Genomic DNA, 16,292 nt, shown 5'->3' with positions numbered 1-16,292 from the left:
CCTAACAGATGTGGCACTATAACTTCACGCCATATAGATATTGGATATCAGTTTATTAGAGATAAAATTGAGAAAAATGGTTATTAAACTAGAATAATGTTCAACAACTGAAATGTTAGCGGATATCCTTTCTAAATGTTTGGTGAGTAAACCATTTATTATAAAATGATTGTAAGTAGTGTCATTTTGACAGAGTCCCATTATGCGAATATAACAACCCAACTATAACTAATTTACATGACACAGCACAACGGTTACCATGGACCAAATACAAATTTTTTTAAAATTGAAATTATTTCTCGGTTAGATCCCAGTTCCAGGAAGTGGCTAATCCTAAATTGAAGCGTAAAAGGCAGTTTACAGTTTAGAAGCGTAATATGCTCTTGTTATTCAGGAAATCCCTTAGTGCTTCTACACTGATCTTCTAGTCGATTGGCGAAGTAGACTATTTTCTATCGTTACCTTTATACATATACATTCTTTATATTTTATAGTTATTTATATAATATGTTAGAGGGCCCCTCCCTTTCTGGTGAGGGGCTCATAGTCGGGGAGGCCTGGCTAGCAGTGGTACTGACTGGTGTCTCCACGGGAACTCGGGTCTTGCGCCTAAGGCCGCCTCTGTCGGCGCTGGTTTTTAGCGGTTTAACGGTTTTCCACCACACTGGGTAGTATGGCAATCCGAGCCCGATATTTTCCCCTTTTTCAGTTCTTCGGACAGTCATTTTAGCTCTCTAAAGTGCGTACACTGATGGGCACTCGTGTTCCAACCCTTGCAGAAGAGGGGATTAACCCAATTTATATTTTTGTTAAGCTTTACATTGTAGAGATTATCAAACGTTATTTATTTGTATTTATATACTACTTTCTAAGAAGCTTTTAGGATTTTGTTGGAGGTCTTACTTTAGGTATAACGAGCAACATACGACCACTCTCCTTGAGTTTAGTAGCGTAGCAGGGCGTGCTTTAATAATGTAGCATAAACCAAAAAAAAGTTGGGGGGCCAAGATTGTAAAAAGTAAACTTCTAGCCTTTTTTATTAAAAAAATTTTTAGCTTGCATTTATTTTTATAAATAAAAAATTTAAAATATTGTTTTAGTATTTTATAATTGGATAAAAAAAGGTAATATAAAATTAATTTGACGAGATGATCCACTTTACCGCGCGCAGGAAAAATTGGTCCTACCGGATCTTAGGGACTACAACCTTTTATAAAGGTTATGACTACTTAGATTACAATTATTTTTCGGGAGAATAACTTAAAAAGTACTGTCGGATTATTTTTTATTAAAATATAATCATTACCGGTGGTGCTCGTTTTTTTTTTGCCTATTGTCAATAGCCTTGAAGTCCTAAAAATTAAAAAATTGTTTTCTTTGGTTTTTATGACTGAACTTAAAAAATCTAAAATTTTAACAATGTTAACTGCGTTGAATTCGGTGAAGTTGTTAAAGTCCTCTTTTGAGAGGAACTACTTGTGGTTATAAAAAATTGTTAACGTTGACTGGTCAATTTGGTAGTATGTATGGGTTAAAAAGTAATTACTCGTAGAATAGAATAAAGTACAAACTGTAAAACCATTCAAATAATAATGTGAATTACATAAATTTAACAAAATATAGCTTACAGAGTTAATTAATAAAAAGTTGCTGACGCATTTAAAGTAAGGCCCCTAAAGATGTTACGAATTCAAGCTATTAAAATAACCAGCGATCATGGCGTCCTGATAAACTTAGTTAAACCAACCTTATGGCAATTAATAACTGCAAGGATAAAGGCCTATTGATATTATTGATAGAAATTCAAGTAGTTAAACTTAAGGAATTTATCTTATTATCTTATCGACTTGCATACAAGATGAAAGCTCATTAAAAATAAAGAAAACCGTTTTAGAAGTCAATTTCAGTTATAGCTTTATCGTTAATTTACGTATTCTGTAAGAGTAGAGGCCTCTGAAGAGATAAGTTGTTAAAGTGCTATCACTGTAATTTAAAATAGCTTAGTCCAAAATTTTGGCTCAAGCTGATACTTAGTTTAAAAGGCCTATCCTAGGAATTGTTTCTTTCCTGGGAAATGAAATGTATATTCTTTTCAATCGGATTTGAAAATCTCTAGATTTGGTTTCATTAATAGATAGGAAACTCACCTCAAAAGAAAAAAAGTAATTTTGTAAGATATTGAGTTATCACTTCAATTTTTTTAGGTGAAGTGCGGCCCCACTATCAAAAAAAAATTAATTATATTTCTGTTTAGTATAACATATGTGCTACAGTTCATTTAATGTGACGAGTAAAACACCCGGCGAGAACTATATACTTTCATAGTACGTGTTAATTCTTGCTCTCAGTACGCGTAGTATAATATATATTAACTATAGCGCCTACGCCAATGAAGTGGAAGTAAAACAGAAGCAGAAACAGGTATTGAATTGCTTAACGTCTATACCCGTATAGCAAAAGTAAGGTTAAGGCGCCGTTATACAAGTATTTATACGCTAATTTAAAAAGCATTAGATGAATCATCTGGTTTTTATGTAACCGTTATTAGCTATAATTATCACGAGATGAGCATAGGCTCCCCACGACACACCTGCGTCTCGTAATTATAAAAATGTTCGAAATTGTAAGCTTGATTAAAAAAGAATAAGGCCCCATATAATGATATCAAATTACGTACCATCATACCAAACAATAACACGTTCACACTTTTTAAAAGTATATATAAAAGCCCTACTAAAAGATTCGAGGCCCCTTCGTTGGTTCTGGTCCTCGGGGTGTGCGGTGGGTGGGTCTCTCATCTATAGTTTATACCTCGCGTTAGTCGTTGAGGCAAAGTTTATTAAAGGTGTAGAGTGAGCACAACACTCGACATTGGTGTGAAGCATTTTTAACTCTAATAATGTAAAACGAATTAGCACTACAGCTATGGTATTTAACCTTGTTTAAATTGTAGAATTTAGTTGCTAGCTGTTAAATTAATTTATTAGTATATTTTTAGGTCTACTAAGGTTGAAGTAGTAACTAATGACATGTACTAGCCCCTCGCTACTTGGAATGACTGCAGTAAACAAACACACTTAGATGTGCATGAAGTGGAATTTGTAAGATTAGGGCCTAAGCTCTAATGATTAGATGGCTGGACACACTAATTATCTTTTAGCGGAGGAACTCACGAAAAATGAGGTTGTTCCCGTCGACTGCCATTTAAAGTTTGTGGTTTTAATACAAGTTCATTAACATAAGAATTGCAATTATTTTGAACAAATAGTATAATATTACAAAGGATTACTCGTAACCCCAATTAGTATAAATGGGTAGGCTATTTGCGTTAGTGGGCTCTAAAAGTATTGACTTGATCGAGCATCAGGAGAAGCTATTAATAAATAAATGAGAATCGAAGCCCGCATAGTTTCCCCCCGGACACTGGCATTACACTAGTCGAAGTAATCAGCTAGCATGTAATCGATTTAGAAGGTCCCTTCTATCGTCCAATATAATCAAATATCCACACATAAGAGCTTGTGAAATTTGAAGACCAAATTTTTTAAAAAAAAACCAACTAATGACTTCAAATATTAAAGTTATGGTTCGGTATGTTTTTATTGTTCAAATAAAAGTTTTTTTTATAGAGCACTAAAATAGATTCCGCCCTTTAAACAATTCGGAAATAAACTCTAATAAAAATCTGTGCGTTCACTTTGTAGATAATACCACCGTACTACTAAAAGTCATCCTTATGTAAAGTTGTTATTTTTATTTAACTTATCTACCTGTTCTAAAGGATAATTCCACGCCTTTCATCTTTGATCACATTTTTGCATCTCATTCTACACAGTCGGAGGTGTTTGATAAAGCGGCCAAAAACGTTGTAGAAGGTCGTTAGAGATTTATGTTTTGCATTATATTTATTAATGCCACAATATATATGAACCCAGTAGATATACTAGCGGGCTATAATGGTTAATGACCTCTTTATTAATTTCTACTTTATAATTATTTCTTAATTTCAGGGACAGTATTCGCTTATGGTACGCTTTCTTACTTCGTTGGTTGTTTTTTTATATCCGTTTATTTTGTTAACTTAATAATCATTTGCAGGACAGACCTCAAGTGGAAAGTCTTTTACTATGTTTGTACGTGAAAGTTTCGCCTGTTTTTATATTTTCCTGCATAGCCACTTTACTACTTCACTTTTTACTCCTATCTTATATTAACAGGGATCTAATATTGAAGATTACAACTATAGAGGTGTTATTCCCAGAGTTTTAGAAAATGTATTTACCTATATGGAGTACGCGCCGGTTTCGTTGGAGTTTTCTGTCAAATTTTCTTTTATAGAAATTTACTTAGAAAAAATTAGAGACTTACTGGACAGTACACGTTTTTCTTTTAGTCACTTTTTTTTTGTTTCTCTTCTTTGTTTCTTTTTATTTTGTTAAACTGCTTTTTTACCCTCTACAAATTTCCGCTTAAACTAATGAAGTCGAGAAAACTAACTTATCGGTGCACGAGAATAGCGAAAAAGGTGTTTATATAAAAGATGCCACTGAATTATATGTCAGTTCGGTCTCCGAGGTCATGGCTCTAATTAAAAAGGGCCTGGCTAACCGTAAATCTTCTCCCACAAGTAAGTTTGGAGTTCTTTGTCTCTCTCTCTGAGCACTTGCGACTCTTTCAAAAGGAATGAATATAAGTAGCAGTCGCAGCCACTCTGTATTATTGATAACGGTATCCCAGAAGGATGCCGAACAGGGTTCTACCAAAGTAGGTCGGCTGTCTTTGGTAGATCTTGCGGGTTCAGAGAAGGTGACTTCCTTTACAAGCCCCTTATATGATGTTTTAAAATCTTTTTGTAGGTTAGTAAATCAGAGGCGCAGGGTCTTTCACTTGAAGAGGTAAAGGCTATTAACAAGTCTCTTTCGACTCTCGGGCTGGTGATCTACCATCTCACAGACGATAAGGTGACGCGTCTTTACAAGTGGGTCTGTGCCTATTATAGCCCACTTTTTTAGTCTGTTCACGTGCCTTATCGGGATAGCAAGCTGACCAGAATATTACAGGAAAGTTTAGGCGGTAATGCCCGTACCACCATCCTCATCACCTGCTCCCCTTCTATCGACAATGCGTGCGAGACATCCTCCTCTTTGCGTTTCGGCAGCAGGCACAACTATATGAGAGCCGCTATCATTTTAGCTTGGTGTTACTATATTGGTATCAGAGCTAAGAAAATAAGGAATACAGCTAAAGTGAATAAACTTCTCACCAAATTTGAACTCACAAAACTGCTTGTCTCTGCAAAAGAGGAAATACGCATCCTGCAACGCGAACTGGAGTCCCTCAAAGCTGGTCACTTTTGTTTATTAGACTATTATCGGTGTGTTTTAGAGTTTGACGTTGAGCGTGCGGAGCAGAACGCCCTTCTTCCCCGCGGTCCAGCGAGAGAGACTTTTTAGAACTCACCGGAGAGGGCGCTCTCAGCGAAAGAGTTCGCTATCCTTTTTACTGGTCGGAGGCTAAATAACCCCACTTTATTATATCTGGCAGCTCAGCAATACACTGGAGGATTCTGTTGAAAATTACAAAGCGGTCACCGTTCCACTGTATATTATTCAATGGGACTCGCTTACCACCGGCCTTTTAGAAAACTGTGGAACTTAATAAACGGGTGGAAGAACTTTGTTGCTATAAAACTTCCGCCGATGAAAAAGTAGAGGGGCTCTGCATTACTGTTCAGAAGCTTCTTGAAAGAGATAAGCCCCCTAAAACCATTTTGAGCGCTAGTAAGGTTCCTCGGAGGGGGGGGGGGCTTTTTCTTACTTTTTCGATAACTGGTTAGCCTAATACTGAGTACTTGACAGAAATATATAGAGAAACTGAAAAGAAAACATTTACTGGAAATAAAAGCTCTGGTTGCTAACCAAAGGTGTGAGCACGCGGTTTTTAAATTGCTTTTTCGCCTTCTCTAGGAAGAGGAACACAGTAAAGCTCTTTGTAAACTCAATCGGGAAAATCAGGATTTGCGAGGTCTGCAAAGGCTTCTTACACCCTCTATATTTGCTCTTAAATATCGCACAGCAAAAGTAGAGTGGCAACAAGATACTATATATTCCCTGGAAAGCGAAAATTCGAAACTGTTGGGTTATTTTGCTGTGTGGGTTCTCGTCCTTTTGTTTCCCCTACTTATTTATTTTAACAGAGCAACTTTTTCATGAATCCTGCAAAGATGGAGCACTCCGTCATATTGAAGTTTGTGGGAACTTCTAATAGTAACTATATTGTACATAAGGTATGTTTTTGTAACGCCATCCAGGAGACCTTTGAGAAGCTGGTTTGTGAAAAGGAGCGCATTGAACTTGTTGCTAGTGAGCTCAGATGCCAACTTGAAGAAGTTACTCCGCTTTTTGCACTCCTCCAATCTTGTTATTACTTTTTTCTCTTGCAGTCAAGAGGAGAGCTCAACAGTAAGGTAGAGTTCACTAAGCGTCTTCTGATGCAGCGTCGTGAGGTAGGAAAAACTATTCGAAAGCTCACTCGGGTCATTGAGAAGGTTTTTCTAGCTTTATACTTATCTGGTTGCTCTCCCTTGCCCATTTTTGGTTTTATGCTTCTCTGCTAGCTAGTAGAACAGAACGCGCAGCTCAAGTTTTACCATTTCGTTGCTGAGAAGAGACTAGTTCAAAAGGTCTCCCGGATAACTAACCTTGAGAAACGCCTCGTGGGCCTCGGCCAGCAGCGCATTCGGGAGGAACTGGAGTACAAGTTACTTGCTTCGCGGTCCAGATTTTTCCATGCTTTCCTTGTCGCTTTACTTCAAAACCATCGCCTTTAAAGACATTCTAAAGTGCTTGAGTCTGGGCACTCTAGTCAAGGCCTCGCTGATGAGACTCGGGAACAAAAAATCGCTAAAATTATAAGGGGGGCTGGCCGCTTGGTTGAAGAGTACATTTAATTTTACAATAACATTCCTGTTTTGTATGAAATTTCTTCGTGTTATATAATAAATTAGGTCAGTTCCATCGTCTCCGAGTCAGTTCTGGAGTAAAAAAAATTTTATTTAGCTAATAAACCGCGAGCTGAGTAGAATTTATCTTGCTAAAAAAAGTTGAGGCGAGATAGTCTATTAAGCTAAGAGTATCCTGAACTTTAATTAATAAAATTTCTTAATACATCCATTAATAACAAAAAAGCTAAAAACACGCAATTTTTTTGATGGATGACCTTTAGTATGTATTGGGTATCTTTGAGCACACTCATCACTTAATTTATGCAGTAATAATTTTTAATTTGTGCAAAAGAGCAAAAAGCATATAAAATTGTGCTTAAAGCACATAATAAAAACACAGTGTTATTCAAAATTGTGTGAAAGCCCTTTGCTCATTAGCAATTTAGAAGAGCTCCCACTCGTTGGTAAGCAACTATGACTGCTCGTCGAATAGACATAGAGTTGCGTGCCGTTGCTCTCAAAGTACGGCGCACTTATCTGCAGTCGCAATAGTTTGTTTTCTGTACTTGCAGTACCACCATAATTGTTGGTGCACTTAATGACCAAGCATATGGGGGAGTCCTATTAATAATGGTACGTACACCTATAACTGTCGTTTATTGCGCGGGGGGCTTACTTTTATAACGAATTAGAAGGTTGTGTGAATATTTATAAATCATTTCTGATAGACCAAATATTACTAGTGAGGATGCATAGAATGTGGTTGTGTGTAATTATCTATTCAGGTCCCGAAAAATAGTTTTCCATGCTAACGCACCAAATAATATAGAACTTGTGTTGTATTGAAATTAATCTATTTTGAGGCAGATAGAACTATTAGCGGCATATTGAAGGAATTATACGCGGGCAGTACAATATATCCTCGTGTTTGCAGATACGTAAGAATACAGGTCTTATCCTTATTATAACAACAACAGCAGATACTATCAAATAAGGAAATTATTTCCCTCTTTGACTTTACCTTTTTTGGAGGTTGTGTTACTCTTTAAAAATTTTATTACTACTAGTACTTTCTTTTTTATTTAAGAACGATAAACAAACCTAGGTGCTTTTATTAGAAAGGTGTATCGTGTAATCTCCTAATTTTCAAGTAAGTAAATTCCTTTAAATTTCACTTCTTCTACTAAAGCTGCAGCCTTTGTATAATTTATAAGCTTACTATAAAAGCAATAGTGATTAAGTTAATTTAAAATAAAGAAATTAGTGTTTATAACGTCTTTTTAACCATTATAAGGCGAAAGCTAATTTAAATTATAAAAATAAATTACGTAGAACTATTTAATAAAATTGCTATTACTACAATTCTATTATATCTATAAGGATATGTTGACTTCTTGCCTTTTAATTTCTATTATCCGCGTTCTCTTGCTTGCAATACTAAATGTGAGAGCAGAAAGTTTTAATTTTTCAAATATGACTGAAGCCTATTTGAGTAAAAAAGGTTTTAAAACTTATTAATTTTTTAATGTTAGTTGCTTGTTAATAGGTTTTTTTATAAAGGAGGGCGCTACGACATAGAAGGATTACTTATAAGCAAAGACGACCCCCCTATCGGTAGCTGTAATTTTGTTAAATTTACATTAATTTTTAAGCGCTAAAAAACGTGTTACATTTAAGATACTTATAATGCCTTATAAGCAATTTCTTTGATTAAAGAGAAAATATCTTTATCTATGAACAGATATCTAACTATTGTATTTACCTTAAACACCTAAGTAAATTTACCCTTCCATCCACAAATTATAATACATGCCTATGAACTTAAAAGTGAATGACTACTGCTTACATACATACTTATACACAGAGGAAACAAATGTTAACGTAGATGCCAAGCTACCTTTGGTTGGAGTCAACGTTTCTCTTGCGATTAACAAAACTAATGATACTTTAACAGTTGAAGTGCCTAAACCTGTAATTCCTGTCATCGAAGGTGTGTTAACCTTTATAAGAAGTGTATTTTGAAGTAAAGAAGACATAATATTATGTTTGCTCTCTTTTATATAATATTATTAGGGGTTTGGGAAAGTGGTGTGGAGGTAGGATTAGAGAATGAGGAGGACGATTTAATCGATTGGAGCGAGTTTACTTTACCCGTCTTTAATCCTTCAGTATCAGCATCAGCAACAATATGTCCTTCTTTTACACCTTTGCCTGATCCTTCATTAGAAGTTGCAGTAGGATATGAAAGTATGTTTTCATTTTAGATGATGTATACGTAAAATTTTATTATTTTAATTAACGCTTACAAAATTTTTTAGAAAATTTATTAACTTTGCTCAATAACTTTTGGCAAATAATTGCAAAAGGTTAAACTTTTTTTACTTTGGCTAACTATAGTTGAAAATATTTTAAATTCCCCTTAATGTCGGTTTTAGGGATCTTTTACAAATTTGGTGATTTCGAGCTAGAAGTCCCCTGCAAGTCTTATTGGAAAAAGCCATGCAAAAAAATATATGGCGTATGCACCAGGCAGTACATAAAACTGAATCCGCTCTTACTTACTGAATGGGACACGATAAAATTGTCATTATCGGGGAAATTCTCTTTCAACGAAGCTGGTAAGTAATAAATTATTTTTATAAAAAATTATAGCTAATTAATAGGGTAACATAACCCCCTTTAACCTCTATAAAAGTTCAAAACTCAGTATGTCCTAAACTTCCCGGAGGGCTGTTTACTTATAAGACAGCAGCCAGTAGTCTGCTTTCAATCCATAACAGTCAGCCCTTTAAGATACGCTATGATTCAGCCTCCGTGTTTGCAAACTGTGAAAATAGCTTAATTTCAAAGCTTGTAAAAGTGGCTACCATAGGTTTCTTATATTCTTAACTTAAGAATATATTTCAATATGATAGTTCCTTCGATAAACTAATTCCTCGAACAGGTTCTTTTACTTGTGAGTTTAACTTTCGCATTCAGCTTTCCGTAGCAGGTTGCTTAACTGTTTGTGATCCTGTTTCTAAGAAAGGTAAACTCTTTATATATAAAGCTTTAAAATTATGTTTTAGTATTAAGTCTAAAATGGTTTTATGTGCAAATTATATCAGTGACAACTACCTTATTTATAAGGCTAAGAGTTTGCAATCGGTAAGTTATTAAACAAAAATTTTCTATATAGAAAAGAAAGAACTAATTTTGATAATTTTGTTAAGTTATTCTGGTGAGCAAAAAAAGGATGTAAACAGTTTTACCAAATTAGTTACCACCGTAACTTACGCCAGCCGCCAATTTAATAGTGATAATAATATATATACATATATTGAAAACAACTTTGTGCACAGCGGTTTTATCTAGTCTTAAAATTGGAGATATGGTGGAAAATCTGACTCATATGAGTATCAACTGCAATTTTAAAAAGTTATCACTAGCTAAAGAGTTAGAAAAGGCAATAAAGACAAGTTTGAAGAGAGTAGTCTTTAAAGATATATGGTAAGTTTCCTACGCACCTCTTCTGCTAGCAACCTACCTGTATGCTTAGGAATCTACTTGGCCAAAAGATTGACTTATTTTTAGAAGCAAGACTAAAAAGCAGTTTTGGCACTTTCTATAATTTGAAGGATCCCTTTGCGCTAAGTTGCATTTAGTAAAGTTAAGTATTTGTTTAATTTTTATCCTTTGTATAATAAAATTTTGATCTTTTCGAATCTTTAAAGCAAGAAAAAGTGAATTTTAATTAGTATAATAAAATTTTTTTTTTAATTTCTGCTACTTATTACGGCAAACGAAACCATAGAATTACAAAGTTTAAAGAAAAAACTGTTATCTAAAACATCTTAACTTTAACTAAAAGTTTTCGTAGTAAAAAAATTTTCTCTTCCAAAATGTGTCTTAAAGAAAAGAGTAAATATTAAGCTAATGGGTGCAAATTCTTTTTACCTTAAACGCTTTAACTCACTCTTTAAAAACTATTAAAGACAAATAAGTTGGAGCGGCATATAATAAAACAGTAGTGGCGAGGAATCAAAACAACTTTTATATACATAACCTGTGCCCTTATTAACGTTGACACTATAAACTAGGAGCCGTAATAGTGTTAAATTTTAATCGATATATATATGAGAGGAACTGAATAGAAAGGTCTGGTCCCCTCCGCTATACAGCGAAATATTGTCTATATCAGAATTTTTTTGTTTGCAGGGAAGTTGTGCACGTAACCGCCAGACCATAAAAGTGCGATTGGTACCGACGGGGATCGAACCCGGGACCTTGAGATTACGCGACAATGCTCCTACCACAACTCAAACCCACGGTCGATGAATCACGTGTTTTTTTTAATCTATAGCTCCCCTCTTTGGCTTAGTGTGGTTAGAAAATCCCCAGTCGTTGTTGTACGTAGACATGCAAGTTTTAGCAGTAACTAGTATAACTTTTTAGTAAAGTTTTATGAGCATGTCCACTGAGCACTGTGTATAACCAAATATTAGTTTAACGCCTAGGTTACATATTTATTTATTTTACTAATGATATTTCCTGGTGATTGAACGAGTCATAAAAGAAAACACCGAATTTACGAGCTCTCAACATGGTGATAGCGTACACATTAGCTTTAAGTTTGTGTTAAAGCAATCTTATATATCTATCACATATATAATACCACGCCCGCGGTACTTAATAACAATTATAAGTAATTATAATATTTGTATGTTCTAAGTTAACCTTGAGCATTTATTAATTTTAAGATTTAGATTGAGATTTTATTTAGTTATGGGACGAACTCCTTTAGGTGTCCTAAGACCTTGACGCTATGAAACTGGCAGCTACTACAATAACCATAAATGTGTAGTTATAATGTTAAATTGTTATCGTTCACGGGGCAAAAACTAACATTTTGAGGAAACAAAATAAAAGAGAGGTTGGCTGATGGTCAAAAAAGTCATACTAAAATCGAAACAGGCTTCCTCTCAAGTTAAGTAATGTAGCTTAAGGAGGAAACGCAACCCACCATAAGTAAGAATTTTTTGTTTTATCATATTAAAAAAAAGAGAGGTTATAAAGGAAAATTAGTCCTTCGTACACTTGTTTATAGCGTTTTCAACTATTTAACGCTTTTTTTTATAGGGTTATAAATTAAGTTAAATTATTTAAAGCTAGCTCATATTTATTTGTCGAAAGCAGTAAATTTTACTATTTTAAAAATGATATTTACCATTGATTTAAAACGTCTTGAGAATGAACCTACTTTTCCACCTTGCTAAAGTAACTTAAGAAACTGAAGAACTTGTACAGGTATTCCAAATAGTAAGCTTCCGTTTATCAGCCTATCCTACTTATTTCCCTGATTCACAAACGACGATTTTGGTTTTACTATAAGGCTATGTGACAGAAGAGGATTGACTTTTTGAATTTAATTAATTTTAGCTATATTAAGGATCCCCTTTCTTTCCTTTCCTCTGACTTGCAATAAGTCAAAATCACCTAATCTACATAATGTAATCTTTACCCACTTATTTGCCATAATGATAAGAAATTCAAGACATTGAAAACAATAATGCCTTGTACGTAACATTTAGGAAGAAAAACAAGGGAATAACTTTATATCTATTGTTTCCTAAATAATTAAGCTTACATAAGGTACAAAAATACTTTATTTTATAACTTGAGCATATAATCTATTATTAGAATGTATGGAAACCAAAATCAATTTCATTACTTACATTTTTATAATAATCTGAATTTGTAACTAAGAGTAAATGACATTAACGTTTTAAAATTAGTTAAAATTGGTGTTCAGCTCCTAAAAATGTGTGAGACACAGTTAATAACAGTAGACTGGCGTCGTAAAAACTTCTAAACATATACAAGGGCTTCCCTAATGAGAATTAGGTTATCCAAAGAATCTATGTAGAGATAGATAAGGCTCGTGTAATTTATAATACAAAAACGAAGTACGGCAAACAGAACGCGCAATTGATCACTTATTAAGCAGACTAAACTCTATTTCTACGAGATAACCTATGTCACGCTCCTACCTAAATGTCTTCATGTCTATTGAGGGACACTTTAGATTTAACATCGCAAGTAAATTTTATCTTTAAGCATACTTGCGAGGTCAATTTTTAGAATTTCTAAATAACTTTTAAGAATAACTCCAGTTTTGTTAGTGTCTTCGTCCCTGTCTTTTGCCTTGCAAAGTTATGTCGTGGTGCCTAATTGAAAGTGACCCGGGTAGTCACTCATTAATGAAATTTTTGTATAAAATTCCAATTAAATATAATATCTTTTGCTCTCTTTCAATTCATTACAATAAATTATAGGTGTTTTTACTAAAATTATTAGTAAACTTGGTTGCACAGGAATTCAGGTTTTAAGTTTTAGTTATTATTAACTTAACTTATTACTATTCATTTTAGCTTAGGTAGAAGAACTTCACAGTTTACAAGATGAAGATCTAGCCGCCTTGTATCCAATTTATGGTCTTATTTTTTTGTTCAAATGGAATCAATGTATTACACCTAACGAGGGTATTTACCCGAACTCTGACAATGAAATTTATTTTGCTCGGCAGGTATATAATTTTAAATATAAAATTATAAATAAGCATTGTTTGTTACTGCCTTATAGGTTATTACAAACGCTTGCGCCACACAAGCAATTCTCTCCGTTTTGTTAAATTCTAAAGATATCGAAATTGGGTCTTTTCTTAGAGAATTTAAAGACTTTACTAAAGATTTCTCCCCAGAGGTTCTTAGAGAGTATTCCGCTTCATTATATAATTTTACTGTATTGTAGTTGAAAGGCACGGCTATTGGGGACGAAAGGATTCGTAGAATTCACAACAGTTTTGCAAGGTCTTTAATCTGTTAAAATTAAGGTTTAATTATTAAACAAAAGGCTTAGGCCAGAATTTATGCTAGTTGAAGGTGTAGAAAGTAGCGGGGCCAAGGAAGCCTCCTTTCACTTTACCGCTTATGTCCCCATCAATGGTAGAACTCTACTTGTTGATTTACATTTCTATATACTTGGTTCTTCAAGGGAGAGTTTTTGAACTAGACGGCCTGAAATCAGGGCCGTACGTTGTAGGAGAGTGCGGAGAAGACTGGACTAAAGTTGCTCGTGAAGCAATTAGCAAAAAAATGGCAAGGTTGGCCTGTAGCGAAATTTTATATGCACCCGCGAGACTATTCTTCTAACTTTTATATACAATAGCTTTTCAATGAAGGAGTTAAGATTTAACTTAATGGCAATCGTTAAAAATCAAAAGGATCAGTTCTCTAAAAAGCTTAGCGAATTACTTAAAAGGGTAGGAGTTGCCGCGACCTTTATAATTTCATTGACCTAAGCAACTACTCGGTGCTGATGTTTAGGAGGCAAAAACCCCTGAGATAGAAGCGGAGATCATAGAACTTCAAAAACGCATAGAACAGGAAGAACACAAAATTGAACGTTATAAAGTACATGACACACACTTCCTTTTTACGTTCTTTAAACCTTCGTGACGCAGAAGGAAAATGAATTGCGACAGCATAATTTTGTGCCCTTTATAATCAAGTTTTTGCAGTGCCTAGTAAAAAAGGGGGAGTTTGGTGCTCTCTTCAAACAAGTAAAAAAATAGATCTAGCCAATTGTTTTCTGTGTTCAACTAGCACAGCATAAAATAAGTAAAAAAATAAAGTAAAACTTTATTAACAAATTGCAAGAAAAACTCGCAACCGCTAATCCCGCCAGTCCTTTTCACGAGGTGGTCTGCTGCAGTGCTCAACTTCATCTCCAACGAACGCTCCGTCTTTTCGGGGGTTCTGCCCTTTGTGGTAGCTCCTCTCTTGAGAATGCCTCGGTTTATATCGGCCGTCTTTTCTAATGGAGGGAGTGGCGGGCTTGTATGCACCACTTGGAAAGCCCTCGTGCTTTGCGACGTAGTAGTCGTCATACTGCTGTTCTTCATACTTTACAGCTCCGAAATGCCGGTACCCATGGCCGTACCCGCTGTTATGCCGGTCATCAACGCCAGTCCTCCGTTCTTGCGTAAGTATTTCCTTACGATAGTGGTCGTCACTCCCCTTGTCCGAAGCTGAGTTATCGTTACTTCCACATCTAGTATTGCGCAAATTATTACTGCGTTGATCGAACTCACGTCTATATTCATCTTTATTTCTAATATACCCTCTTACTTCAACGTCATTGCTGGTTATATACTTATTACGCCTGTATTCGTTAACATGATCCCTTCTACCTTCATTCCAATTAGTTGGACCACGTCCACACGATTCATTGGGGCTGCAAAAGTTTACGTGACTTTTACCCCCACCCCACTTTCTACCATCCTCTTTGCGGTCAGCCTCCGACCGAAACTTTTCACGTGCGTAACCCGAGCGACCTTTTCTACCGTCGTACCAGCTAGAGTCCTCACCTTCTAAGTCGATAGGTGTCATTCTGTCACGACTGCACCCATTGTTATTGCCTTTCTTGTCGTAATTCCAATTTGAGCCGCCTTTTTGAGATGTATAATTAGAGTCATAGTTATATTGCCTAAAACCATTTCCGTCGTTCCAGCGCCTACCGCCATCATTTTCATACTTGTCGCGCCTACGGTCGCTCGGGAGATCCTTTTTATTTTGGTCATAACTAGGGTCCGCACCTTCGCGTCTGTAATTATTAGTATGGCTTCCATCCCAAGTGATCTCATCGGAATCAGGTACAAAAACTGGGCGTCCATACTCACTTGCGCAATCTTTTTCGCTCCTTTCCATATTACAGCTCGAATCATAATGACCTGTCTCTAAAGTGTAATTATTGGGACCGTATTGGGACCCTCGAGCGTTTTTATTGTCGTTCCATTTGTAATCAGCACCGAAGCTAGGTGTAAAGTTGTTGCGTCGGTAACGATCTCGGCAATCCTCCCCGTTGTCGCTCAAGTTGAAAGCGGCATCGTCGTAATTGGGGGGTGTAAACTTACGTTGAAAATTATTACCCGCGCCCTTTTTGTCTATAGTCACCAATCCCGTTATAAGACTTTTTGCCTTCATAATTATTATCGCTATCTACTCGTCCTTCCGAATTATCTTTCGTTATTTGTCTAAGGCTATAGTCACTGGCACCTTTAGCCTTATTCCATTGATCGTCTTCTCTGACGCTGTCCTGCCAAGGCTGGGTCACCCCGGAGACGCCTGCTAAGGTACTATCACCGTTCGCCTCCCAATTTTTGCCGCTAACTTCTCCTCTACGCTTAGAGAAACCCCCGAAGCCGCGAGTCCGGAAGTTTTGGGGTCGCGGCAGTTCATCTACAGTAGGGCTTGAGCTAAACATCTTTTTACTGTTTGAATTGTAAATGCCTCCTTCATTTTGTAGCTTT

At 35.6% G+C, this 16,292-nt stretch overlaps 4 protein-coding genes across 9 annotated transcripts; 3 read left to right on the top strand and 1 right to left on the bottom strand.

Annotated features, from left to right (window-relative positions):
• The first annotated feature begins 3,452 nt into the window (after positions 1-3,452).
• LOC135122300 (uncharacterized) lies at positions 3,453-7,166 on the top strand. Of its 6 annotated transcripts, none has more exons than XM_064046493.1 (24): positions 3,458-3,591; positions 3,643-3,727; positions 3,782-3,875; positions 3,939-3,959; positions 4,011-4,049; positions 4,099-4,133; positions 4,218-4,374; positions 4,484-4,627; positions 4,682-4,806; positions 4,857-4,961; positions 5,013-5,161; positions 5,219-5,346; positions 5,400-5,485; positions 5,545-5,586; positions 5,642-5,785; positions 5,859-5,909; positions 5,967-6,024; positions 6,076-6,138; positions 6,197-6,246; positions 6,311-6,388; positions 6,443-6,547; positions 6,617-6,774; positions 6,832-6,939; positions 7,007-7,166. In XM_064046493.1, exons 1-24 carry the CDS (start codon positions 3,563-3,565, stop codon positions 7,056-7,058), a joined length of 2,106 nt encoding a protein of 701 aa, XP_063902563.1. In that variant the 5' UTR covers positions 3,458-3,562; the 3' UTR covers positions 7,059-7,166. The 6 variants fall into 6 exon arrangements, with proteins under 6 accessions (XP_063902568.1, XP_063902563.1, XP_063902565.1 ...); XM_064046495.1 differs by having other exon boundaries at positions 3,459-3,591; positions 4,011-4,028; XM_064046494.1 differs by having other exon boundaries at positions 3,459-3,591; positions 5,412-5,485.
• Positions 7,167-8,020: 854 nt separating this feature from the next.
• LOC135122307 (uncharacterized) lies at positions 8,021-11,260 on the top strand. The gene is made up of 13 exons (XM_064046502.1): positions 8,021-8,093; positions 8,324-8,444; positions 8,504-8,557; positions 8,808-8,933; positions 9,017-9,190; positions 9,262-9,309; positions 9,379-9,561; positions 9,639-9,815; positions 9,888-9,971; positions 10,285-10,432; positions 10,482-10,576; positions 11,023-11,027; positions 11,141-11,260. Exons 2-13 carry the CDS (start codon positions 8,327-8,329, stop codon positions 11,258-11,260), a joined length of 1,332 nt encoding a protein of 443 aa, XP_063902572.1. The 5' UTR covers positions 8,021-8,093; positions 8,324-8,326.
• Positions 11,261-13,128: 1,868 nt separating this feature from the next.
• On the top strand, positions 13,129-14,555 carry LOC135122304 (ubiquitin carboxyl-terminal hydrolase isozyme L5-like). Its single transcript, XM_064046501.1, has 10 exons — positions 13,129-13,168; positions 13,258-13,304; positions 13,359-13,508; positions 13,565-13,684; positions 13,733-13,791; positions 13,841-13,926; positions 13,976-14,084; positions 14,150-14,243; positions 14,308-14,394; positions 14,445-14,555. Exons 1-10 carry the CDS (start codon positions 13,138-13,140, stop codon positions 14,553-14,555), a joined length of 894 nt encoding a protein of 297 aa, XP_063902571.1. The 5' UTR covers positions 13,129-13,137.
• Positions 14,556-14,620: 65 nt separating this feature from the next.
• On the bottom strand, positions 14,621-16,286 carry LOC135122299 (uncharacterized). The gene is made up of 2 exons (XM_064046491.1): positions 15,104-16,286; positions 14,621-15,034 (listed from the first exon to the last, which is right to left on the bottom strand). Exons 1-2 carry the CDS (start codon positions 15,964-15,966, stop codon positions 14,656-14,658), a joined length of 1,242 nt encoding a protein of 413 aa, XP_063902561.1. The 5' UTR covers positions 15,967-16,286; the 3' UTR covers positions 14,621-14,655.
• Positions 16,287-16,292: the final 6 nt, after the last annotated feature.

This window comes from Zophobas morio, unplaced genomic scaffold (assembly GCF_036711695.1).
Source record: "Zophobas morio isolate AGI-343-1 ecotype UQ-CSIRO unplaced genomic scaffold, CSIRO_AGI_Zmor_V1 ptg001075l, whole genome shotgun sequence".
Classification (NCBI taxonomy): Eukaryota; Metazoa; Arthropoda; class Insecta; order Coleoptera; family Tenebrionidae; genus Zophobas; species Zophobas morio.
Note: the sequence above shows the minus strand (reverse complement) of the source record. Positions and strands in the feature narration are given on the sequence as shown.